The sequence below is a fragment of the Labrus bergylta genome, chromosome 10 (assembly GCF_963930695.1).
Source record: "Labrus bergylta chromosome 10, fLabBer1.1, whole genome shotgun sequence".
NCBI lineage: Eukaryota > Metazoa > Chordata > Actinopteri > Labriformes > Labridae > Labrus > Labrus bergylta.
In genome coordinates, this window is record NC_089204.1 from 2,230,674 (window position 1) to 2,257,493 (window position 26,820).

At 39.0% G+C, this 26,820-nt stretch overlaps 2 protein-coding genes across 4 annotated transcripts in view; one reads left to right on the forward strand and one right to left on the reverse strand.

The window, feature by feature from the left end:
- The window catches only part of rasgrp3 (RAS guanyl releasing protein 3 (calcium and DAG-regulated)), a 33,171-nt gene extending 27,173 nt beyond the window's left edge, over positions 1-5,998 (forward strand). For all 3 annotated transcript variants that reach the window (XM_020647822.3, XM_020647821.3, XM_065959263.1), the window contains exons 10-17: positions 280-360; positions 533-646; positions 773-888; positions 1,459-1,606; positions 1,770-1,806; positions 2,874-3,023; positions 3,116-3,492; positions 4,458-5,998. In XM_020647822.3, coding sequence (XP_020503478.1) covers positions 280-360; positions 533-646; positions 773-888; positions 1,459-1,606; positions 1,770-1,806; positions 2,874-3,023; positions 3,116-3,492; positions 4,458-4,466 — 1,032 coding nt within the window. In that variant the 3' untranslated portion in view covers positions 4,467-5,998. The remainder of the gene's footprint in view (positions 1-279; positions 361-532; positions 647-772; positions 889-1,458; positions 1,607-1,769; positions 1,807-2,873; positions 3,024-3,115; positions 3,493-4,457) is intronic.
- A 2,575-nt stretch (positions 5,999-8,573) lies between these two features.
- Positions 8,574-25,798, reverse strand: LOC109994476 (B-cadherin-like). Its single transcript, XM_020647829.3, has 18 exons — positions 25,560-25,798; positions 24,110-24,224; positions 21,358-21,446; positions 20,422-20,955; positions 19,155-19,295; positions 17,655-17,810; positions 16,993-17,137; positions 16,285-16,457; positions 14,944-15,072; positions 14,554-14,739; positions 14,160-14,404; positions 12,871-13,013; positions 12,675-12,766; positions 11,915-12,047; positions 11,227-11,448; positions 10,817-10,947; positions 9,869-10,012; positions 8,574-9,585 (listed from the first exon to the last, which is right to left on the reverse strand). Exons 1-18 carry the CDS (start codon positions 25,608-25,610, stop codon positions 9,373-9,375), a joined length of 3,042 nt encoding a protein of 1,013 aa, XP_020503485.2. The 5' UTR covers positions 25,611-25,798; the 3' UTR covers positions 8,574-9,372.
- Positions 25,799-26,820: the final 1,022 nt, after the last annotated feature.

Below are 26,820 nucleotides of genomic sequence, written 5' to 3' on the forward strand. Positions count from 1 at the left end.
TATGTTGAAGACAGAAGGGGTCGTGGAAAGATTGTCCCAAAATAGATAAGTGTTACTGGCTTGGTAGAGTGTACGTAAGAGTATTATTTTTTGAATTCATTTTACTTTACTCATGCTGTTAAATGTTGCTTGTTAAGGACATGTCCTAGCTTTGTAATATCTTCTGATAAATACCGAGAAATATAATAGAATGTTTTTATTTGACTTAGTAAAAAAACAAACTTCTTCTCAGTTTTCCATATTTTTAAGTAACTATATACAACATCTTCATATTTCCAGCTTTCTTTAGACCTTTATTACACAGAGGATGAGATTTATGAGCTGTCATTACTAAGAGAACCACGTAACCCCAAATCATTGGTGAGTTTAAAGCTAACATGGTTTGTATTTTATGTTCAAGTTTGTCCAGAGAAATGAATTCATTTTTTGCCTTTGTTGATCCATCAATAGAGCTAGACATATGCACACTTGCAAACTATGTAAATTTCCCAATTTTAAGTCCTGTGCACATGTTTCGTATCCTTTTTCACAGCCTACCTCTCCAACTACTCCCAACAAGCCCCTGGCTCCACTGGACTGGGCCTCCGGTGTCACCACCAAACCAGACCCTTCACTGGTCAACAAACACATCAGGAAGCTGGTGGATGTGAGTAGTCAACACTTTGAAAGGATGCAGTATTCAGCATTACTATAGATATCTACAGAAAGAGCCTTCGATTTGGTAACTTTGTGTGAATAATATGTTTGGAGTAATCTGTTTCTTCTTCGGAAGTCTGTTTTCAGGAATTATGACCACGACCATGATGGATACATTTCTCAAGAGGACTTTGAGAGCATCGCTGCTAACTTTCCTTTCCTGGACTCCTTCTGTGTTTTGGACAAAGATCAGTAAGTATGCACTACTATTGGCTTCAGTTTCTTATTTAAATAACAAACATTGGTCCGACGTCTCAGGAGGGCTCCATCACAACGGGGTTGCCCACAGAAGAAAGGTCAAATCACAGGTTGCTGTACATTTTATTTTAAGGTAGCATCAATCAATCATCAATCAATCTTTATCTGTATAGAGCCAATTCATAACAACTGTCATGTCATGTCACTTTACAAAAAGCAGGTAAAAGACCTAACTCTTTGATATTATCTACAAATAAAAAGTCCAGACCTCTAAGTACAGATTCTACATTTTTTTTGTTGAATCTGTAAATAAAGATTACTTAACAGGAGATGTTTTTGATGTGAAATAGTTTGCCGGTCAAATCTTTAACTTTTAGTTTTAACTGGTTATGAAGCTGTTTCAATTTAATACAGACAACTCTACAAAACATATCATTAGCAAAAGATCAAGATCTTTTTGTTGGCTTATTTTGGTGATACGATAAGTCCTAACTAAACATGAATGTTATTTAAAGGTATCATCTTCCTGTATTCATTCTCTGTCTCTGGCCCTCTTTCTGTCAGAGATGGATTAATCAGTAAGGATGAGATGATAGCCTATTTCCTTCGGGCTAATCCACTGCTCCAGTGTAAGATGGGACCAGGTTTCATTCATGACTTCCAGGAGATGACTTACCTGAAGCCCACGTTCTGTGAACATTGTGCTGGATTTGTGAGTATCTCTCTTAATCTCTTAGCTTTCATGCTTCATGCTATTTTTTGGGAATGATTTGCACGCACATTCTTTTGTTGTTAAAAAATAAACTAATGATGATAATAAAAAGTTTTTTTAAATGACCATATCCCCCCTTTTTCTCAACTTTCGTGACCTGCAGCTTTGGGGAATCATCAAACAGGGCTACAAGTGTAAAGGTATTGTTTTATTGCACGTCTCACGTCTAATCTGATTTTGAAATTGAGGACTAAAAATACAACGTGCATATTATCTTATATATGATCTTGTATACTTTCAACTACAGATATGCTTATATGTCAATTTGTGTCCATCAACTTGTCACTTTAAATTGCTAAAAAGGATCGAGTAATGGAATGGGATCGGTCAAACAAATTGGCTACTTATGGGCCTCTATGTGACAACTGCACAGAGCATACTGGTATTATAATAGTTTTGGGCTCTGATTTATCAACTTGACAAATAGAGACTGTACGTTGTTTTTAGCTGTTCCAGTTGTACCTTCTTGATATATTCATCTGTTACCCTCAAAATCGGCCATGCTAGCAAACAAGATCACAGCTGGAGCAACTAAACTCATTTACATAACACCTTTATAATGGATGGAGATAGCCCGGAGATAGCCCGGATGCAGCTGCAAACAATAATATAACATTTCTTGACAGAATGAACATTTGGCCAGTGAACCAGTGTCTTATATTGTTTTTGTGATATGTAAAAGAAAATTGTAAAAACTACTTGAATGAACTTAATGAACCTCTGTATATGGGGTTCCTGCTCTACCAGCTGAGCAGCATCTCAAAGAATGAGATGAGATCATTGTGACAGACACTTCATCAGTGTATGAGTTTTGGTGTTTGACCATGCTTTGACTGGTCAAGCAGACTAGAAAGGCGCTATGTAAGTTAATTTACTTTGAAGGGTCATTCACCAAGTTTTAAATAAAATTGTATTTCATGAAGTCTAAGTGGAATACATAATTTAGTTACATTTTTTTGTGTCAGTTTGAATAAACTATATTTAAAACTGCTGTCTTATTGTTCATAGATGATCCCTTGAACATTTTCTGGCATCTGACTTAAAGCTTAGAGCACTTTTACTGAAGGCCAAAAAGCTCCTAGTTTTTCTCTATTTCACTTCTTTAACAAGCATCATGCAGTGTTATAGAGGGTAAGGAGACGTAGTGTGGGACTTCTACATCCCCCCCCCCCGAATATAAGCTGATGTTTGTGTGTTTACATTGCAGACTGTGGAGTTAACTGTCATAAACAATGTCGGGAGCTGTTGGTTCTGGCCTGCAGGAAGCTGATTCGTTCCAGCTCTCTGGGTAGTGTTTCTCCAGCCAGACTGACCCACAGCTCACTGCCAAGCAGCCCCGCCCTCCCCACCTGTGCAGGTCGTTCTCTGCTACAGACATTTCTAAATGACCACGTTAAGACTAATATAATAAACTAATTCATTCCTAATGTTCTGTGTTCCCTTCTCCAGATGAGGATGAGGTGTTTGAGTTCCCCTCTGTCACATCAGCAGCTCCAGCTATGGACCCTCAGTCCATCACCCTGATGACCGGCACAGCTCAGAGGATCTCCGTGCGTCTGCAGAGGGCCACCACCAGCCAGGCCACACAGACTGAGCCCCTGTGGCCTGAACACAGCTGGGGGGGCACAGACAGCGGATCGCACACTTTCCCCAAAATGAAATACAGGACTCACAGGAAAGCATCAAAGAATAAAGGATTTGCTCGTTGGGAAAACCAGAATGACGGGCAGCACCAGGCAGTTTCTTCCCGGTGCAGCGTGGACTCTCAGCAGAGGTCCGACGTCTCAGGAGGGCTCCAACGCAACGGGGTCGCCCACAGAAGAAAGGTAAAAGCACAAGCTGCACATTTTATTTTTAAAAGAAGCATCAATCATCAAACAATTTTTAGTAGAATTGTGCCAATTCATAACAAATGAGCACAGCACTTAGCAGCATTTAGCAATGTTACAGTGGCAAGAAAAAACGCCATTTTAAAAGGCAGAAATCTTGGGCAAAGCCAGACTCCTGACGAACAGCCATCTGCCCAAACTGCCCAAAATGTGCAATATAACTTGTTGATAAAAACAAACACAATGTTCATCTGGAGACCAGACTCTTTAGATGAGGTAAAATTTCAGATTGTAAACCCAGAATTGACTTTAGGATTAATAGATTTTGCACATGATTTCCAGAGGATATACTTGATTTCTGCTCGGATTATGTGGAGAATGTCGCACATTCTTCCTTTAAACAAATGCAGGGACAGTGGTTTAGATGAAATACCTTGAAGCAACATTCTGGAGGAATTTGGTTTGGTGTAATTTGGCACCCACTAAAGGTCATTCAGTGCAACTGCACTGTTGTCAAACACTGTATTCACATAGGCAGCTCGGCGTCAGACTTGTAGCCGACTGTTTCACTAAGCTCTCACTAACGTGTAAAAAAAGCCTGTTGAATATTTTCCTTGCTCGGCCACTCTCTGCATGTCTTCTTAGGTCCTAATCTACTCTGCCTCAGCCAGTGTATCAAACAGTACCGAGACGGGTTAACTGGCTTCTTTTTATCTGAGGGCTGGTGTGTGAACTAGTACTGCATAGTCCGACGCATACGAGCTGCAGCTGGCTGCTAAAGCCACATAGTGCTGGAAGCAGGTGACTGGGGAGCTCTGTGGAAATGGGATAGAAGCCATCCTCCCTGTTGAAAGTTATTGCACTAATAGATCGACTTTGAAACGACTATTTTAAGGAATTTAAGGTGGAACAAATTGTTGCTTGAATATACGTCTTATAATATCTTGGCTCTTCCTCTCCAGGACAGCTGACTTGGTCACGGTGGTGAAGGCCAGTCCCAAAGGGCCAGAAAGGTCCAAGTGACTGGGACCAGGAAGCTCTTCTGTCTGGGGGATGTGCTGGGCTGCCTGAAGTCCCCCCACAGTGAGCTGGAGTTCTCTCTTCCTCTCTAGACTTCAGCCCACGCAGAGCTTCATATGGACAGAATGTCTGAACAGGACAGTGTGTGTGTGATCTCTGTGAGAAGAGAGACACAGATCAAGGAGAGGGGCTCAGTGGATGATGGACTGACCCACACTGTGATGTCACCTCTGTCCTGGCCTTCTGTGCAGGGTGATCGGTTAGGGATCAGTGTAGTTTATTACAGCAAGGCTTAGGTCTAAGTAATGATCCAGGGTGTAGAAAACATCAACACGTGAACAGTCAGAAGAAACATTTTTAGACTTAAAGTCTTGAATTATTTTCGTTTGGTGGATCAATTCTGGCCAGTTATTGTAAAGTCCAGCGGGAATCATGAAGCAAGAAGTAAAAGTTAGTGAAGTTGATGGTCTCTTTCCAGAGGAGGAGAAACTGTGTAGATATTTAAATGTTGAGTTGTGAAAAAAGGGAAAGTGAAAATGAAAGTGAATATTAAGGGCATCCAACCCCGTCGCCATGAGGAGCATTGACGTTGGATGATTCTACAAAATATGGTATTAACTTAAGTGCCGTTTCTAAGTGTTTATTGAGATTTTTTAAAATAATTATTTATTTATTGATACTAATGCTGCATTCATGTGCTCCTCGGATGGTCCAAGTTTCCGAGTTGGGAAGTCGTTCTTTTTAACATTTACAAAACATATTTTGCCCGATTATGACACCAAGTCGAGCAACACATTTTTTCCCAAGCTGGCTTTCATGCACATTTTACCAGAGATGAGGGATTCGAGTCACGTGACTAGACTCGAGTCAGACTCGAGTCACATATTTGAGGACTTGAGAATTGCTTGACTGACAGTGATAAAACACTTGACTTGACTTAAGACTTTGCCTCTACGACTTGAGACTAGACTTATTTTATTACTGGGAAACTCGTTTTTCCGATGTGTCTGACACTACATGAATGCACCATTAATCTGCACCTGTCAATTGCATTGTGTTTAACCCTTTCATCGTCAAAATGGTAGAAGAGACGCATTCATGAGTTTCACTCAAGGCAAAACTGACCGAAAATCCTGAAATCATTAGGTGTTGAATTCTTTCAGATACTCAAATAATGTCAAATAGAGGAATTCAGTAAAATACATTTTTACTTAAATGTGTGCATGGAAATGATTAAACTAAGTAAAAGCAAAATAATGTTTTCTAAAATCAATCATATCACATCTGTTGGATTGTACAGCTCCATATCTCACTTCCTATTTATTTGATATTATAAAGTTTATTGTTTATACTTTTGATTTCCTCATGATTTTTGGTCTTATTCTCATTTTAAATGCCTTACCTGCTGATTCTATTTTCTAAAGCACCATGTGACATTGGTAGAAAAAGGTGCTTTACAAATAAAGTTTATTTTGAGATGGAAGCTAATTCTGCCACAAAACGTTGTGTTTCTTTTTTACTTGAACGTCTGAAGCAGTGGCGGTTCTAGACCACTTTTACTGAGGGGGCCAAACTGGGGCCAGTTGTTTTGTCAGAGAGGAACATTAAACCCAGGTGAAAAATAGACTAAGATGATCACTTTAAAATATATATATTATGCCAAATAATAGCGCACATCATTAAATACCATGATTTACATTTGATCAGTAACAGTATTTAATAGTAGATTGTGAGTCAAATACTGTGTATGTGTTATTAGGGGGGCTCTTCCTTTTAGAGGGGTGGCCACAGGGGGGACTAAGCTCAGTGTTACAGGGGCACTGGCCCCTGTTGGCCCCTGCCTAGAACCGCCCATGGTCTGAAGACAGACTGTAAAACAATCATCAGTGTGCAGCAGGTGTGAAAAAATACATCTCATATGATTGCATTCTTGTATACAGTCATACATGAAAGACCCCGCCTCTGGAGAGCACGACATAAAATGCATGACATTGACAATGTTTTTTATTTTTTTTAAAAGCTATTTTAAGTTAAGATAAGACAAGATATGAAGCACAGACTAAAGCTCTTTGCTTATGTAGGTTTAGGGTGTGTATTGATATGCTGCCACAAATGTTGTACTAACTTATAGTGGTGAGAGAGTTCAGAGAGACGTTTGAAGTTAGTGTCAGTTGAATGTGACATGGAGAGACAGTCGCAGCAGATGGGTGTGATGTGGAGAGCTGACAAGAGGGCTGGAGGTCTCTGCTGAAACAAAGCTAACGGCTGATTAACTGGGAGGGTAACTCAGTCTGTCGGGACCTGGGTTGGTAAGCGGAGGGTCGTTGGTTCAAGTTTCAGGCCTTGGTGTCTGAGTGGCATGTGTCACAATAACAGAGTGGAAACCTGAATTTCCCCATGGGGATTAATAAAGTATAAAATAATTCAAATAAAATAAAAACTCTTCAATGAAACATTTCATGCAATCACAGTTTGCACTGGGCTAAAAGTCAGTTCAAAGCAAGAAGCCGACTCTTTAAACCTACATCAATGGAACAATTGTATGAATGAAACAAACGTAGTACAGTGATAATAACTTTAATAGATCACTACCCCTTTTTCAGACTACAAACAACCAAATCTGACAAATTGAAGATTAGACCCACAGCTTACTGTCTATTGGTGAAGGCCATAGATTTAAAAAAATATATTTTTCACGAATGAGGTGCAGGGGTGGATCCAGGGGTGAAAAAAAATATGAAACAGTATGCACATCCAAAAACTTAAGTACTGGGTGCTGAACAAAAAAACATCCAAAGGTAGAAAAAATGGTACACACACCAGAAGTTGCTCCAATTAAATTAAATTTAATGGAAAATACCTGTAATGTTTTGGGCCCTTGCCCTTCATCAGACATGAACGATGGATCCAATCTGATTGGCAACCCCAGTGGCCATCCTAAAATCAGAAACTATGATTGGCTTACCCTAAGTGCTTTGTCAGAGATGGGATTTATATCAACTATATGGGCTGTGTTTCAACAAGCTGTTGGTAGCTTACTTTACTTTATAATGTCGCTCATATTCTTTAATTAGTACTTTAAATTGTGACATACAGCTTTTTGAGTTCAAGAAGTCATCTAAGACGCTATGTTTGGTTACTTTAAAAGTTAAAATTTACAGAAGAATATTACTAATTGGGATCCACTTCTTATTCAAACTGTGAATAAACTAATAACCCCCAACTGCTAAAGTCTAAAGGAACATTGTTATTCCCATGATGTGAGAGGTATTTGGTACAGTCTGATTAACCACTTCCTGTATGTTTTACAGTCTGCTTCAGGTAGGAATCTTTTACTCAGGACTGAGAAGATGTGCCTACCACAACACATCTAATATCGTGCACTTTGGGTTCTTTTCTGTTTGAAATTGTATTTAATTATTTTTAGTATTTAGCATCTGTTATATTATTGCTGTTGTTTATGTTATTCTGTGTTCGGTTTAGTTTGCTCTTGTTTTTGCAATTTTGTCAAAGCACTTTGTAAACCTGTAAAAAGGTGCTATATAAATAAAGTTATTATTATTATCATCTCTTGGCACTAGCATCTAGCAAGAGGAAATTGAAAAACAACAAAAATGGCATTTTGCCAGAAGGATATTGCTACTTGGGGCCCACTGATCTTTACATCAGATTGACCCTGCTCTCTCTTCATCAATATCACATGGCCCTATCCTGCAGCACCCCCTTCAGGACAAACCCTGAACCTCTTACATGGTGTGAAGTTACACATGTGGAAGAAATATTGGCAACACAGGAGGAAAAAATAAACTGCGCAGGAAGTGAGTGTACTAACAAAATGAATACATGTGCTATAAGTAAGTGACACGCCTGCTGCACACAAGCCAATTATTTTTCAGTGATATTTATGGTCTTTGTCTTGTCTCGATCACTAAATGTCTCGGTCTCGTCGGTCTCAGAGAACTCTGGTCTCAGGCATGTTGGTGTGGTCTTCACTACAGGACTATTTATTTGTTTACCAAATAAATTGCACATTAGAAAAAACATCCACCACTACATCATTGTATTAAGATAACTTTATAAAAAATTCAAAATGAACAAAGCGTGTCATAAAGTACCTTTAGAGGAAACTGCAGAAAGTTTTTGACATTACAATCTGGAGAAGATGTCAGCTGAGCAGACAGTTAAACATTTTTAAAAAAGCATTTATTTAGAACTCATTGAGCACACCCTCGGAGGTAATGCGGCACTGGCTGGCTACCTGGATTTTTTTATTTTAATCACTTGTCATTTCATTCCTCAAAAAAAAAAAAAACAATGACATTAAATTGAAGCAGTAGTACAATCTCCACAAAGAAAACAAAAACAACAGAACAAATGTAAAGTACCATACATTGCCGGGATTACACAAGCATAACCAGTGCAACTGCAAACATCTGCTTGCGTGTCCTGTTTCCCCCAGAAAGACACAACGTAGACTGAAATATCACCTGGAGACTCTTTAAACCAACATCGAGACAGATGATGTGACTCCAAAACTCAAAGAAGAGAAGTAAACACAAGTAGTGAAGTTTGACTTCAGCCCAGAAGTCAAACAGGATCTAAAGGACAGGCAGACAGATCTTAACCATTCATGTGGGAAACTCGAGCAAAAAAAAGAAAGAAAAGAAACTCATCCTTTGGCTTCCGAGCAGTTCACTGCATATAGTACTTAACTGAGACACAATCCTCACACTGAACAAAAACATGTGCAGGCCTACTGATGTCTGGCTGATAGTGGTTTCCCTGGGATGCATCTATTAATCAGTCCATGCCTACGTCAATCTAACATCCACCCTTCCATATTGTTCTTAGAAAGATTTACAGCATGTCGTCTTCTCCTCCTCCGTACATGTCGGCCAGCTTCTTGAAGCGCGGCCCCCATTCATCGAGACAGTCGTAGTCCTGGTCGCCGCTGCTCGTCGAGTTCAGAGATGACAGGCTGCCTGCGTCAGAGCCGCCCCCTTCGTAGTCAAACACCAGCAGGGAGTCATAGGGGGGCGCTGTCGGGTCATTGTCAGCTGCCTTCAGATTCTGAAAGAGAAGCAGAGCCCGGTGTTTTCATGTTATTGAACATTTACTACTGAGAGATGATGAGGAATGTTGTTATGTCATAACAATAACATAATGATGTTATATATGGACATGTTTACAGTCAATGAAAGAAGCAGCACAGGGTTTAATTCAGTCACTTCATGGCCGTACCTGACCAAAACATGGAATAATGTGAAGACACTCTTTAATAAAACTTGAAATAACAGATGTGACAACATGGGGTTGTTCCTGATCTGCAAGAGCTCTTCATTCTTTTACTCACATCATCAATGAAGTTGCCAATTTCGTCTGGGTTGGCAGGGCGAGGCCGGTACTGAGGAGCCGGCATGAAGTTTGGCATCACGTCGTTCCTGAATACATCAGGCCGGTTGTCCAGACCACGGTGGAGAATACCCAGATCAAAGTCCTGATGGAGAAACAAGTCAGGGTTACACATAATGTGGATGTTATAACTGAAAATATTTTGATAGGAAGAATATTATTTTATGATATGACAATCAAAGTCAAATGCCTGTTGATTACATTTACTGAAGTACTTTTCCTGAATACATTATGTAGATTCCTATTGAACAGGGAATTCTGCTGTTTCTGACCCTGAACAGGACATGAAACTCTTTGGGTCTGATTGACTTAATGATCCAAACATGAAACAGGCTGAAGTAGCTGAAACGTAATCCTTAGGGGAAAAATGGGCCTGATCAAAGTGTGGCAACTAAATGTCTGAAAACGTTCCAAAAAAGGGGATGCCAACAGTAATCATCCTTTTTGTTAAAGCTCCTGTGAGGATGTCCATTTTATTTGACGACAGAGCAGTACATATCATTTTTTGTCTTTTTTAAGTATCCTATGGTCTATAAAACGAACAAACAAAACCTGCTGATTCTGCAGTGTGCTGGTGACCACTTTGCCAGATACCTACCCTGCACCAGCGCTTTCAGACATGTAAAAATATGATGAATGATATGATGATCGTCTTATAGAAGCTAATAGAGGCATCAATATCAAATTCAGTCTGATCATAACAGGATGATTATCTACTGTTAAGTCTGGCTGGATCGCACTACCTTCAGTGCTTAACCAATCGAGTGGTGCCTCTCGCATCCCTGACTGTATATGTATATGATATTTCTGAAACGGTCCTTCATTCTTTTTACCAACAGTGTGATGTAGATCTGATAAGTTCTTCATCAAAAGGAAATCCGTGATTTACCTGATCATCCTCTCCACCTCCCTCCTCATCATAGTAATAGATGTCGTCTCTGATATCGTCATCCTGCAGTAGAGGCACTTTCTTCTCTCCTTTTCTGCGTCTGGCGAGCAGCAGCAGCAGCAAGACCAACACTGAAAATACAAACACAAAAAGGTGACTACAACAGCATGTCAGCAGAGAAGTTGACTACTGTCACTACTAGAGTCGTCTAAACACAAAGTTTTATGGAACAATTGTATTCATATTGATTTTGTGAATAGCCCTACAGCCTAAGTGGACTGCACTGAAGTAACACAGCTGGAGGTTGGGGTTCCCTTGGGTCCTACTTAACATCTTACAGGGCATGGCAAGCTACAATTGACATAGACTGAAATAAGCATCATTCCTTATTAACCAAAAATCTGACTTACTGAGCAGCAACAGGATTCCTCCCAGTATTCCCAGGATTACAGGCAGGTCGGTACTAGCTGTTTTTGTTATGTCTTTGCAGGCCACTTCTTCCCCAGAGCAGTCACACACTATAGCATGTACTGTGCTGTCCTGCTGCATGCCATGGTTGTCTGAAACCCTCAGCACTACAGTGTACTCTCCTGGGGGAAGGTCAGTGCCTAGATTCAGAATGATGCCCGTTTCTGCAAAAAAAGAACAAAGAAAACTGACTCATTCATTTGAAATTTTCAGTACATATTTATTCCACAAATCATTAAAAGCACATCTTGACCTAAATAAAGTTCTTAAAAATGCTTTAAGTGGAGTTTTTTCTTCTCCTGAAGCTTCGTTTACTCTCCAGTCGTGTCACACCTCCACAACACACTCTAGTCATGTAAATCTCTGGAAAATCTTTTTCTGTCCCTAAACTGAAGCATCTCCACTGGAATTAATCTACTGGAACCTTTTTTAGGTTTGTTGGAGCTTGCCTTGTTTGGCATCTGATATATTTAATTTAAATGTCAAAAATATCAAACTTCAGCTGATTTTTAAGGCCTTTAAGAGCATTTATTTCATAGGAAGGACTTAATAGATTCTCCTTTGTCCATGCATTGGATGGGCTGTAAAACAAAGGTTTCATTTTCAGTTATGTATCAAAAGTTGACATACTAGTTTCGTTCATCCTTGCAGTCCAGTTGGTCTTTGACGGGCCGTCTAAGGAGACGGAATAAGGAGCAGCAAAGCCGGGTCCATCTTTATCAGTCACTGACAACAGCTGGGGAGCCGTTTTCTTGTTACAAACCTGTGAAAACACAAGGTCAAATTCCAGCATTTGTGCCTGCAGCTCATGATTTTACAAAAGCTTTCACAGTATTTGACCTCAAGAGAATGGTATATATCATTTATTTGGCCTTATTTAAGTAGTCACCTCTTAAAAATAGAGCTTAAAGAGTAACTAAACCCTAAAACCAGTCCAAATCTCAACATTTGAGTACTAAGTATTGAAATATTGTGTTAGAAATGTGCATAGTGTCTGCCTTTCCGTTTGAAAAATTCTAACGGCTGTGTGGAGTACAGTACTCTCTCTCTCTCCTCACTCGCTCCCCCCCCACACACACACAAGCGCACTGAGCCCTGAGCCTGAGCTCAAGTGTATGTGTGTATTTGTGTGTGTGGGGCAAACATTGTATCATGTTGCGGCTGAAAACGGAGCGAAGCAGTGAGTGGGCGTGTCTTTACCCCCCCCCCCCCCCCTTCTAAATGCATTTTTTTAAATTCCAGGGTAGAGCAGTACAGCTGAAAACATGGGGTTTAGTTACCCTTAATATGTCACAGAATACAAGTTATGCATCCAAAAAGTGTAGAAAATGTGTATTTCAATCACATGCCACACTCACATTTGTTTAACTGTTTGGAAAAGGGAACATACCCTGATTGTGCGATCAACAATGGTAGGTGCATTGTCATTGACATCTTCAAGCTGGATCAAAAGAGTACCCGTTCCGGTGGCTGGGACGTCGTCTGGGTAGGTGACAGATACACAAATTAGAAGAACAAAATACACAGCTCCAGAAAAACTAAAAGCATTATTGTACGTTAGAGCCCATCAAGCATTTCAGACCTACCATTGTCAAAAGCACCGATGAGTGCTGTGTATTTGCCCTCCTTAACAAAGAGGGCCTCCCTGTCCATTAAACTTTTAACCTTAATCATTCCTGTATCTTTGTTCACGTCCAGCCAGCCTGCAGGGTCACGAATTATTTTATACCTGTAAAAAACAAAAGAATCACAGAAAGATGTCAAAATTCAATTCAATTCAATTTATTTTGTATAGCGTCAACTCATAACAAGTGTTATCTCAAGACACTTTACAAAAAGCAGGTAAAAGACCTTACTCATTGTTATGTTACAAAAAGCAGGTAAAAGACCTTACTCATTGTTATATTACAAAAAGCAGGTAAAAAGACCTTACTCATTGTTATGTTACAAAGACCCGGCCTATCCATCAATCCAAAATGTGTTCTTTACTTTGATGTGGCACAATTTAGGCTCAAGACATTTCACTAAATTAATTTCTTTGGCTAGGGGTTTAGAGTCTTAATGAAAACCATACTTGAAGCTGCAGTAGGGCAGTCAAAAACACTATTTTTAATGCTTGGTGCCTCACACTCAAATGCCTGCCTGGTGCAAATGTCGCACATCTACAACAACTTTGTACAATGTTTGTACTTGACCTCATTTTACATCTTTTTTTGAAGGAGTCCCACACAGAACTTTTTCAGACAGCTGCAGAAGTCTCTGCTTTTTTCTCCAGTTCTAAATCTCACTGCACAACACCCACTTTGAGGGCACCTGCTAGCTCTCATGCTTTCTTCTTTTGTATTTAAATGGCAGGCAGAAAACAGCTTTCATTTGCACTACAGCCCCCGTCTGGTTGTAGTACTGCATAACAACCAGTTGCAGTAAAAAGAATGGAATCACTATTTTTTTTCAGTTAATGGCGTCACCTTTTCTGTCTTTTTAAAAAAAATAAACAAATGACTATTCAAACACTTAAAAATCATGACCCATCCATATTCACTACAGATGAAGACTTTTTTGTTCAGATGTTTCAACAGCCACTTGGAGGCTCCCAGACTCAGACGATAAAACCAGTATTTTTAACTGGCAGGACACAAGAGTTGCTCGTCTCTGCTGTTTAGTAATTGTATTTTTGATTGACTTTATTCATTCAGAATCAGTTCAACACAAACAAACTGACCCAGAGTCAAGAGTAGACTCAACTCCTGTGTACTGTGAAGTGACATTACTGTTTCTGTAGACAGAGTATGCAGTCTCATAATGGATTCAACATCTTGCTCTGCTTTTTTTTTGTACTTTGAACATGTATTTAAACACATCAGTTTGCTCTTACGTGACTTTCTGTTTGCGTGCAGTATCTGGATCAGAAGCAGTGTACTGCACCACATCGGCTCCGAGAGCAAGATCTTCCTGTTTTGACACAGTCTTTACGATTGGATCAAAGATGGGCGCTTCATTTACGTCCACTACATCGACCACCACGGTGGCGGTGGAAGTGGGCAGTGAAGTGGCAAAAGGAACGTCATTCTCCACTTCAACCAGCAGAGTGTGCTTGGCGCTCATCTCAAAGTCAAGGCCCTAGTTGGGTGGAAGGAAACATAAAGCAGCACTCGTTTAATAACCTACAATTCATTCTGAAATCTAACTAGCTTCACAACAGGTATTGTTATTTAATACACAGCAATAAATGACAGAAAAGTATTTGTGGCTCCAGGCATTGTTCTGACCTTGGTGGTTGAAATGATTCCTTCCTGTTTGTTAGTTCCTGTTTTGATAATAAATAATCCTCCAGGATCACCATCAACAATCTTGAACTTTGCATTCCAGGCTGGGGAATGTGGCTCGTCACCATCTGTTACTGCCAATGTAGTGATCCGAGTGTCCGCTTTATTTTCTTCAACTGATGTCGAATACTGGAAAAGTGAAAGGTTTGTGTAAAGGTGCACAAGTGAAACAATAAGAAAACCTACATGTGTGTAGTGTTTTCACATCTTACTAGCTGACACAAAAAACAACCTTTACTAAAAATTTAAATAGTTTAGTTAATTTTTTTCTTCGAAGTACAGCTAATAAATCTTGTTTGATTACATTTCCAATCACAGAAAAGTTGCACTTACAGTGGACTGTGCGAAGACTGGAGCATTGTCGTTGCTATCCGTGACGGTAAGGATTACTTTTGCTTCCGCAGTCAGGCCATCTCCCCTCATGTCGGCCACTTGTACCTTCAGAGTGTACTTTGGGTATCTCTGTAAGGAGAGACAGACAATAAGTTTAAACCAATCAACTGAAGGGCCTTACCATTTTGCTTTTATTTCACAGATTCAGTTGTAGCAGATTCTCTCTAAACCAGAATTAAATTTCAACATGTTTGTGAGAGATTAAAACAGTCCAGACAGCCATGTTCTCACAAATTTGGTCAGAGTGGCATCCTGTTAGGTGACAACATCTTTTCAATCCTGTCCCTAAAGTTATGGCCTTTGACTCAGAACAGTTCAAAACACGGGCCTTTGAAGACGGTTTCAAAAAAGTAGTATATTCGTTATTAGCCCTGTAAATGTAATATTCTTACTCCTTCTCATATGGGAAAATAGTAATTTATCAAGGTGAGATTTTAAGTGTATAAAAGCTACAGATTCTGCCTCCAGCAGAGGGCTTGCTAGGTGTCCTTTCTTCCAGATCCATTGCACTCTGTTGTTCTAACAATTCACAACAGGCAACCAGCCAAGTGTACTTGAAGAAAAAGCTTTGGCACCAACCATACCATCTGCCATGTGATAGCAGAGGCATTTTTCAATTTGACACTTCAGATGGATAAACTTCAGGCTGTTTGCTGATTGAAAAATTACACAGCAGGGGAGCTGGTGGCCTACGGGTTAGTTAGCGCGCCAAATGTACAGAGGCTATTGTATAGTCCATTCCCCTCTCTCTACCTGATTTCTGATTATGTCCACTGTCCTCTCTAATAAAGGCATAAAAAGCCCAACATTTTTGGTGGCTGCACTCGCAGTCATGAAGGTATATATCTCAGTATTTTATGCTGGCGATACTGGTTGCACCTGTACATTAAATTCAGTCCACTTTTTAGATGAAAAAGATAGTTGTTAAAATTACACCGTATTCCTATACACTTAATGTTCTGGTGCTTCAGGGCTGGTTGGCATGTTTTACAGTTCCATTCAGAATGGAAAGAATTGTTTTCCACCCAAGTATACCGTTAGGATTAATTTAATCAGTAGTTTCCCCCCCCAAAAAAAAAATTACCAGTTTGAAGCAGACCTAAATCACCTTTCAGTCAGTCTTGGTGCTGTTCAGTCTGTATCAGAGCTCATGTGAAAGCATTTACGCTTATTCAGTGGAACAAAACCAAAAAAAAAAAAAATGGAAATTTGAATGACAGAGCTTCTTAACAGTTTGGTGGGGAAGCAATGTGTGATGTGAATGTGTTTAAAAAGCCTCACCTCTCTGTCTAAACCACCAGCATGGACTCTGATCCATCCAGTAAGTTGGTTGATGATAAACAAGCCATCACTGGGCATCTTTGGATCCTGATCCAAAATACGGTAGCGGAGATCTGAGTTGTCGGTTTTCTCTTGATCTTTATCTGTTGCCCCCACTTGAATAATCTCATAATCTGGCAAGAGAGGAGTGAAAATTCAGAACAAAAGGAATAAATAAAAATCTCATTCAGAGCAGCAGTTTAAAGAGTGGATTCATCATAGAAATGCCGTAAAGTGCCAAACCTATCTCCTAATAATGCAGAGTGGTGAGTATAATGTGCAATGAGTGTCAGTTATATGATCCCGCAAACAAGTCATCTTTCGAATATTTATACTCCATGCACCACAAGAGGACAATGAGCACAAAGGGCTGACTGATTTAAAGTATTGCACAGACAGAACAAAGCTAGATTTAGACCACAGCCATATGAAATTTTACTTCCAATACAATGTATGCGTTGGTATCCAAAGAGGTATCCCATATTGGTTTTTATGTTAGTATCCTAGAAAAGTTTAACATTTTGCTTAAATGACAACCCAACTTAAGAAACCTTGTTTATGTCACAAATTCAGAACTGACGCATACATCGTACGCACTGTCAATGTTCCAACGATAGTTTTACGCTCACAGACATTGTATCAAGGTTAAATTAAATCCAATGAAAGTACCTATTTTTGAGGCTTCAGGAACTTCTCCAACGAAGGTGGTTTTATTAAATTCTGGTGGGTTGTCATTCTGGTCAATAACATTTACAACAACTTCCATAGGCTCCTCTGCATTTCCTGCGCCCTCAGCCACAGCATACGCTTGAAACTGCACACAGACAAATACATTTGTATTATAATGCTGTACATGCAAGAATAATGCACACATTTTATGTAACATCACTAGAGCAGGATGGCTTGGCAAAACATTCTTGCCACTGGTTTTAAACGCATCACTGATCTACAGGTGGCAGTAATGCACCAAGAAGGGCATTGGTGTAGAAGAAATCTCTTCAGGTAATCTGAATATTTATGATTTCCGTTCTATTAACACTCAAATAAAATATTGTTTCCTAATGACTACACATCTTGCCATCAATATTACATTTGTATAAAACCTTGCAAGCAATACAAAGATAAGATCTACTGCAGATATGTCTAGTATAGATTTGTAACACAATGGTTACTCTGAACTTTGGCATTTGTGCCAGCTTAAAATGTTGGTTAAACTCTGAAAGGGAAAGAGTGCAAACGGTGTTCAGATGTTTTAAAAAAAACTTGCAGACTAATCCTGAATAGTGGACAAACAGTTTATCTTTAAAACTAGAGGCAGAAAGGTTGCTTACCCGGTACTTATCTTGAAACTCTCTGTCCAGAGGTTGTGTAACATACAGATTACCAGTGGTACGATCCATGTTAAAAAGCCCAACAGGCGGTTGATCAGCTCCTGGACCAGTGATGCTGTAATAGATCTTCTTTGATTTATCCTCATTGGAACGGATCTGGAAAAAACACAACAGGCCTAAGTTACCCCCTTTAATACACAGTCCACAACATCCCCCTAAGGAGGCTCCTCCCTTACAATGCCTTTGTCTTTTTTCACTGGACCATACAACGCTTTCATTGCCCTCCAGTGCTGAACCAGTGTCTGATTTTACACCTCGTTTTGTGTTTTCAGGAGAAAGCGTGTGTCCCATTCACAACACAAGGGGCTATCCCAGAGGTCGCATTAATAGAATATTTTCCGTCTTTGGCGGAATTTTTTTTAACAATGACAGAAAAATCTGAAGGCTGTCAGATTAGAATCACCTGGTGTCCACCACTCCTTTCTAAATCTCACACAGCAATGTCATTAACCACATGTAAAGCACCTGCAGTAGACCTCCCAGTCCAGTTGGCTTCGAGTGTGCATAATTAAGTGCGCCCTCAAATTGTTCTGCAAATTAAACTTAAATAAATAGTTAATAAATGAAAAGACAATGTCTCATGATCATAAAAATATAAGAAATGAAAATGACGGATCATAGATTATGAAAGAAATTTTACGACCATGTCCGTCAAAATGACAGACAAAATGCAAGTCTAGCACAACCTCTGGGCTATCCTGTCCTGTTAGCATTACACCTCCATACCTTTTATAAAGAACAATGAGGTTTAATAATGACACAACAGTCCTGCCTTGAACAGGCTGTTGAGAAGGGACAGATAGATAGATACTTTATTGATCCCGAGGGAAATTCAAGATGGCCAAATGACTGTGGCTTTCTATAATAGCAGTACACCGTTAGAGAAAATAACTAATAATTTAAAACATGTTACTCTTTATAGGATTATATATCCTCCTATCCTCATGATAGACTGTACCACTGTATAGATTATCTATACTGAGAATGTACTGTTGATATCACTTTTGAGGTGAGAAACCATTGTCTAGTTTTGCTGTTTCTTAGAGGGCTTTTCTTTCTGTAACCTCTGTGTCTTTTATTATGTGTTGTTTTTAATGTTATGTCGTGCTTCTTTGAGTATTGTACTGTGCCTTTCTATTCTCGTACAGTTTTCCGTTTGTTGTTGTGTTCACATTTGAAAAGGCTGAATAAAATATTGAAAAGATGACTATAACAGCAGTAACAATAATGTAAGACAGTTTCAGCTACAGAGAAACACACAATGACTGTGTCCTGATGACAATATTAAGATATCAACGAAACACCCATTTGATTTCTCCTTACAAGAGATGTTACCGTACCATTTGTTCCTTTTTCACTAAGTTAATTTAAACATGACGACAGTTTAAAATACTGTTCAGTAACAAATTCTCCATCACAAGGTGCTGTAGGGGCTCTTACTTGAGATACTTTGATGGGATATTGTCTTCTGTCATTCTCTGAAATACTGATTTCAGGAATAACCCAGTCTCTCTTCCTCCTGCTCAACCCTTTACTCGACTTGGGGAAAAGCAGAACAGGGACTGGCGGTTCCTCTGTACTCTGGGGGAAAAAAACAAAAAACATATTTTGGTCAATGAGGGATCAAGACTTGTGCAACAGTTTCGCTTAAAATGGAAAACTAAAGGATAATCAGTATCAAACTCTAATCAAAAAGTAGCATCTTATTCTTCTCTTCAACCAACACATAGTAAACTGTAGGTAGTTTTGACATTCAGACAATCCAAGTGGATTGACTGGGGGAGCAAGGTATCTCAGTGTCTGCTGAATCTGAAGTATTTAGCCATGATACATTTATCTTTCCCGTTTCCCCACAGTGGTAAAAAAATCTCCCAAAGGTGCTGAAAAATATGGTTTCTGTGACTGTCCTATCGTCTTTAAGCAGTCAATATGACGTAAAACATATTGTTTATTGCAGCTTCAACAGGTCTGGTTTCAAGAAAAGTTAGAGAGTTAACATTTTCTGGTGTTTTGTAGCATCCAAGTCACATCAACAAAAAAAAAATGTAACGATACATACACAAACATTTGACAATCATTTGTGATGCCTCAGTAGTTTAAAAAAGGATTCTTTAAAAACAAGAAAAATATTATTTTGTAAACGAAGATCACTTTTGTGAGATTATTTGGAGAAATAAATACAATGCTTTTAGTATTTTTTTAATGATCATTTCAGGCCCACATTAATCTATACTGATTATAATTAGGTAATTTCATTCATTAACTCTAGCTTTACAAAATAGGCCTTAAAGGTACATATAGACCCTATAATGAGCAATTTAACCAATTCTATTGCGCTGCAATTCACATACCTAATTAGTAATGCATTCTTCAGATTAAAATAAAAAACTATTTAACAATGTTCAGACTGAAGTATGCCGATTTCTCTTGTTCCAATATGGCTTGAAAACCCTCCTCCTGAACAATGGATCCAGTGAGTCTAACTATTTCATATACAGCCATAGAGGGGCAGTGTTGGTTTAAGAAAAATGTGCCTCTGGAGACAGAGCTCTTTCACGGTCGCACTGACACATCAGCCTGTTGTTGTTCATCCAGGAACTAGAGTCATAATTTCATGAATGCTTAACCAACCGTGTATATTTTCCAGTAATTCATTTCAGTGAGATAGCAAGATTCCTTCATTACATGTAATAGCTCTCAAACCTACCCCCGTGATATCTGTAGGGGCCTCTTCAGGAAGTTGTAGCTGTTCATTTTGATGTTTTTTGTCTCCATGGTGTTGCTCAACATTTTGGTGGTTCTCATGCCCATGTTTATGCTTGTGATGTTGTCCATGGTGACTACCATTATGATTCTCTTGGTGATCCCCATGATGGTGTCCATGTTGATGCTCTGGATGATCCCCATGATGGTGCCCATGTTGATGCTCATGAGGTTGTCCATGTTTATGCCCATTTTGATGCTCTTGGTGATCACCAACATGGTGGTGCCCATGCTGTTGCTCGTGGTGATGCCCATTTTGATGCTCTTGGTGATCCCTATGGTGTTGTTCATGGTGGTGCCCATGCTGTTGCTCATGGTGATGCCCAAGCTGTTGCTCATGGTGATCCCCAAGCTGTTGCTCATGGTGATGCCCACTGTGCACAACCCTGACAGTAACAGTCATTTTGTGACCACGCATGTCTGTGAGCTTTATTAAGATGTCTAAGTGTCCTTCATGAAGAACAACTGGTCTGTTCACCTGGGGAAACAAAATCAACTCGTGAAAAAAAAGTATGTGATGGTAAAGTTTTCAGTTTCATAAAGTCCTCTACATGGCATGTCAGAAATAAACATGAACAGTGTTGTAGCTGTTCAACTTAATGGCTGCAACATTTCAGATGGGCTCAGTTGATTATGAGAACAGTTGCTGCCATATCTTAGAAATCACATGATGTATAATCAGTATAAGGTATATACCAGATCTAAGTTTTTTAATGTGCATCAGGAGGAAACTATCTGAATTGTTTCTAAAAATAACAAAGGATTATAACCTGCAACTACAATTCTTCAACTTATTTTCGTTTAAAAGGATGTGAGGCGGATATGCTTTAGAAACAGCGATTTAAAAAAAAAAAAAAACATTGTTGTGAACTCAACTGACCTTCAATGTGCCATCTCGTTGAATTGTGAACCGGCTGTCAACACTGAAGAACAGAACTCTTGAGATGTCTGTGCAGTCATTGAAGCCCACTGTGATTGGAAAGAAGAAAGTTATCTGTTACAAATAAGAGTACATGAAAAGAAAACAAAGAAATATCTGACAATTCTTCACTGCTTAAAAATAAAAAATAATGTGAACACTAGCAAGAATCATTCTAATAAAGCCCCAAGAGTCACTGTTGTCTGTTCCAGGCAAAGAAAGAAACACATTGAACCTGCATCTTCTTCATAGTAAACTCAACTGAGATGTTACCCGTCATCAGAAACAGTAAAGGTAGTTGGCCAGACTGTGTCAGAACATACTGTATGTAAGTGCATTGATAAGAGTGACTTTCAAAAAGTAATTTTACTTAAAATGCACATCCCCGATAGGAAGGTGTTTTTTAGGATAATTGGTAAACAGAATACATAGCTTGGTAGTCATATACGATAAGTTTGAAGCACTCTTAATGAAACATATTGATTGAAAAAAGAAGAGCAGAATCATTACTATAATGTCAGAATGGAAACAAACGAGGCAGCTCAGATTGGGTTCAGGTGCTAAACTTGTTTATACCTAACATGCTTCTCCTTCTGTATGCATTCATTTAATATTCATACATGTTACTAACTTCAAATCTTTAAGTCCCTTTATTAAAACTAACGATAAACCTTCCCAGAAGTTTTTGTGTTGTCTTGTCCTGTGGATCACTGCCATTTATAACTTGACTAGACCTGTCTGACTCTAAGTGCTACAACTGTCTTTCTTTAAGGGATTAGATTATATTTTTTCTTCTACGACACACTTGATTAAAAAGGAATAGCACAGTCTTTCTTTAAGGTCGCTATGAGTAAGTAACCTGGTGTAGTCCAGTTCATTCCCACCAGTTTTTGCTAAAAACAATTAAGATGCAATATTAAAAAAAACGTTTGAAAGATGGAAAAAGTTAGCCGGATTAATAATGTACCCCATCAATTTCACAGCATGTTACCGCCCTCTATAAAGTACTAGCGAGAGTGGATGAACTAAACTGAATGACTTAGATGGTCTCACAAATAAGTAGTGGTGAAACAGATCGCACTTGAGCCATGACCCTTTCGGATCATGCCCACGGTTCTGGCTCCCCGTGATCCCCGTAGCTGGAGAGGTGCCAGATCACCTCCTGAGCACTGCTGAGGTGCCCTTGAGCAAGGCACCAAATCCCCTCCCCACCATCAGCTCAGGAGTGCCCGCTGTGGGCCGCTCCGTCACTCTGGCTTCTCTCCATTAGTGCATTAGTCTCTCCATTAGTGCATGATCCTGTTTGTGCATGTGTGTGTTCATGACTTACAGAGTGTAAAAACTGAAATTTCCCCTTGCGGGGATCAATAAAAGTAAATCTTATGTTAGTAACGTGCTGTAGTCACTGCTGTAAACTTAAGACAAACTCCATTACAGAGAGCTGCAAGATATAGTTCCTTAACACATCGTTTGTTGTTTGTCTGATTCACACAACACACACTGCAGGCACACACATCTGCTAAGTGAACAGTGTGTGTGTGTGACGTGGTCAACAGTGTTAGCTATACATAAAAAAAAGATCTCAAAAAGAGATTGAAAAATACTTCTGTAGATTACAGCCAACTTGATATTCGCCAAAATATTTAAATTGGATGTTCCTGATGGGGGGGTTACAAATACTGTTTTTAAAAGGATGCAGCTTATTGTATTACAGTATGCAGTACTCAGATTTTAAAAGAGTTCAGGTTTCAGGTTCACGTCCAACTGATTCTACTTTTAGTATTGGAATTGTAGCAATTAGTATAGCCAATAGTGGGGGGGAAAATTGCAAAGTTTGAGTCATGTCTAGCTGAGGAGTGGAAAAGTTTTTATGTCTTTTTTTTGGGGGGGGGGGGGGGGGGGTAAGGTGCTTTCCTGGGTGTCAACCTTTAGGATGTAGGTGTGCAGCCACAGGCCCAAAACAGAGTGCAGGCTGTGAAGATTGTACTTGGAAAACACAAGTTTGGTTGGGCTGAGGAGGAGGGGCCAACTTTGTATGTTTACAAATGCAACCAACAAATCATAGCATTCAAGGACTCTGCGTTCACTCTTATTTCAAGATAACAAGAAAGCTGCACTCAGGGACAAATCATAGAGGCCAGTTTAAAAACAGTTCAACCTTGTGTACATCAACCACGTCAAGTTGTGGAAAACAGTCTAACGCCTAGACACCTACATAGAGATAGAGTACAGATAGAGAGACTTGTGCTGACGCAGTTTGAAAAGAAAAACAAAGTTGATTGTGTTCAAATCTTACAAGTCAAAGTTAAATGCAAACATGCAACAACAAAAACTCTCAGTCAAGTGAAACAGAGAAAATTAGGTGCTCATTTTCTTTGAGTACTTGAATTTATTTGAAAAGAAAGCCCTGCAAAACAGGATCAGAAAATTGTTTTGCCCTGCAGCATTACATGAGAAGCTGTGCAAGCAAGCTGAGACCTGAGGTTGTTTGGGCTTCATGTGAAAACAATGTGAAAAACTAATCTGTAGAAGGCCTTCTGAGCCAGAGGAGCACACACAAAGCTGAGACGTTTTATCTTTGGCTGTAAACTGCCATCTGGTTGCCGCCATAGCTTAAATGTTTTATTTTTTAATGCACCATCTTAAAATAATTAAATCATACAGAACCAAAGAAATGGACCCCACACGGTTTCATAAAACACATATTTCTTACCTCTGCCAAGTCTCATGCCTTGTCCCAGATGCTTTCTGTTCACTTTGATAATCATCATATCTGACATGAATCCAGGCACACATGTTGGCTCCTCAGCAGTCTGTTCAGCTGAAGCCTATGAAAAAAACAGTCTTTTAATGAATCATCATTTACATGGAATTTGAATGTTGTATTTAATTAAACTTTCACGCTAATTTTATACATCAAACCTTGATACAAGTATTAAGGTTTGATGTCCAGCAACAAAAATGATAACGATTTTTATTTTTTCTTCTTCATTTGGGGAATAAATTCAACTTGTTAAAGATTAAGATTGATGTGTTGTAAGTATATTCAAAATGTTGAAAATAAAAAAGAAATGCTAGGAATATAATTTGCCATTCAGAACAAGTTCTAGTGGTAAGAAATTTTTTTTTTAACAAATTTAAATATTCTACACCTTTTAATTTTCTACTCGCAATGCTAATTTTAAAGACAATTCATTATCTAATTTCTTGGGCATGAAAAATTCCAAAGTATAACACAATGTAAATTGTAAAGAAGAATTTTAGAAGTTGTAAACACCATAGGTTGCTTTTATAAGTTTATATCGATACATATATTGTAGTTCTCACTTGTCAATTAGCTGTAGATGTTTGGATTAACTGGTAATTTGGTCTAACATGGTGTTACAGCAGCTAACTATGTTCAGTGATGCTCTAAAAACTATCATCGTGCATGAAGATAAAGATAATCCTTTATTTATCCCACAATGGGGAAATTTACATTGTTACAGCAGCAACGAGCAAAGATTGCAGACAAAAAGTGAACACAGTACAATTTAAATAAAAAAATAAAAATTAAGAACGTACAAAAATTATAAGGAAACTATTCCACAAATTGATAACCCAATCAAAAAGGCTTTAAGAAATTTCTTGATGACATTTATTTATTTGCAAGCGATCAAACCGAAACACGTTGAATGAGTTTAACCTGTCGACGTCATCAACGTCATCAACGTAACAAGGGCGAGGCCCGTCGAGGGGACGAAGACTCCAAAATGGCGACTTTGAGCCACCATACAGAACTTTTCAATGTTAATTTAGCAAATACGTTTAGATATCGCGAGATTTAAGAGTAGCTTTAAAATCTAAAAGGCGACTTATCTAAATAGAAGTCCGCCTCACCTGTGTCCGTGCAATGACGAGTGTGAACCCGCAGCAAGTCGTGGGGCCAATCAAAGTACAGTTTTTGAAGTAAATTAAAAGAAAAAAGAAGCTTAATAGGCTTACTGTGACCCCTTCATCACTTTAAAAAAAATTGTTCTAAATACACTAATATTGTTCAATTAGATGTTATTAAGTAATCTTAAAACTTTATATATCCGTCATATTTAGGTTACACTCTTGACAACGACAGGGATTAAAGGAAGCAGTTAGTCCAGTTGGGTTAGGACAGCAGGAAATCTCACCTGTGAAACGACGATTAAAATGGACAAAACCGCAAACCCAGCGGTCCCCATCAGTCTGTAAATCTTGTTGAAATATTCCTGGGAGTGAAAGCCCTCAATGAAAGAATTGATAAATATATTCCTTCACGATAATGTCGTCGTGGCGTCTCCTTTGTCTTGTCTGCTGAAGGTAGTTTCAGTCACTGAGGGGGGATCAGCTGGACGAGTTGCTGCAGGTACTTTCAGCCTATGACGTCAGTTTACAGGTGCGCGGGTTCCGGGTTCCTGATATGGTCACAAAAGATCGAGCACACCTGAAAAGACAGATACCAGTAGTTTCTATGAGTTCAGATGTATCGATAAAAGATATGTGACTAAAGCCTCGTCAATACCGCTTGTGTTAAAGCTGTTTCTCATGCAGCTATGAGAAACACTTAGTAGCTTCTGTCTTATTTCCACTTACAGACAATCACTCCCCCCTTCATTTATTTCACTCTTTCTGCCCCTCCCTCTCTGTCTCATACACACATGCAAACAAACTAATAACTTGTAGACTACCAGATCTAATGTTGAAAACATACAAGGCTTCAAAATAATATGCGTGTAATTGGGGTATGCAAAAAAAATAAAATGACTTTCATTCAGGAAGCTGTAAGTACAAAACCAAGCTAAAAGTGTTTGTTCATTCTTTTTTGAAACCTCAAGGAAGTTTCAGGTTCCACATTTTTTTTAAAAACCTCACAAAACCCCTTCCTAATTCAAAGTGGTAGGACTGGACCGCTTCCTCAATGCCATGCAACACAAATGGTAGACAAGATAGCACTTGATCAGCCGCCTGGTAAGCATGACATGACACACAAGGACTTGCCCGTGACAATTTAAAAAAAATGTGCTGGTCTATTGGCAGATGTATCTATTCATAAATCCTCCCATAAAACATTTTCCAGTAGTTTGTAGCAGCATTGTAGATATACAATATTTTCTTCAGGTGCTTCTTGAAGTCAGTCTCTATGCTGCTAAACATCAATAATTAATCTCCAAGAAATGAGCACTTCCTTCATCTCTCCTTCATTCTCTGCTCCTGATTGTGTGTCCATCAGCTGACTGAATGGCTAGGCTGCAACATGACCTAAACTGCAGTCTGAGTGTCTGAAAGACTTACCCAGCAACTTTTATGCCCCTTTTAAACTAATTGGGTAACCAGAGTAGAATCCATTTAATTGAATTATGTAGTTTCTTTCTGCCATATCAAAAAACTACCATGAAATGACATGAACACACA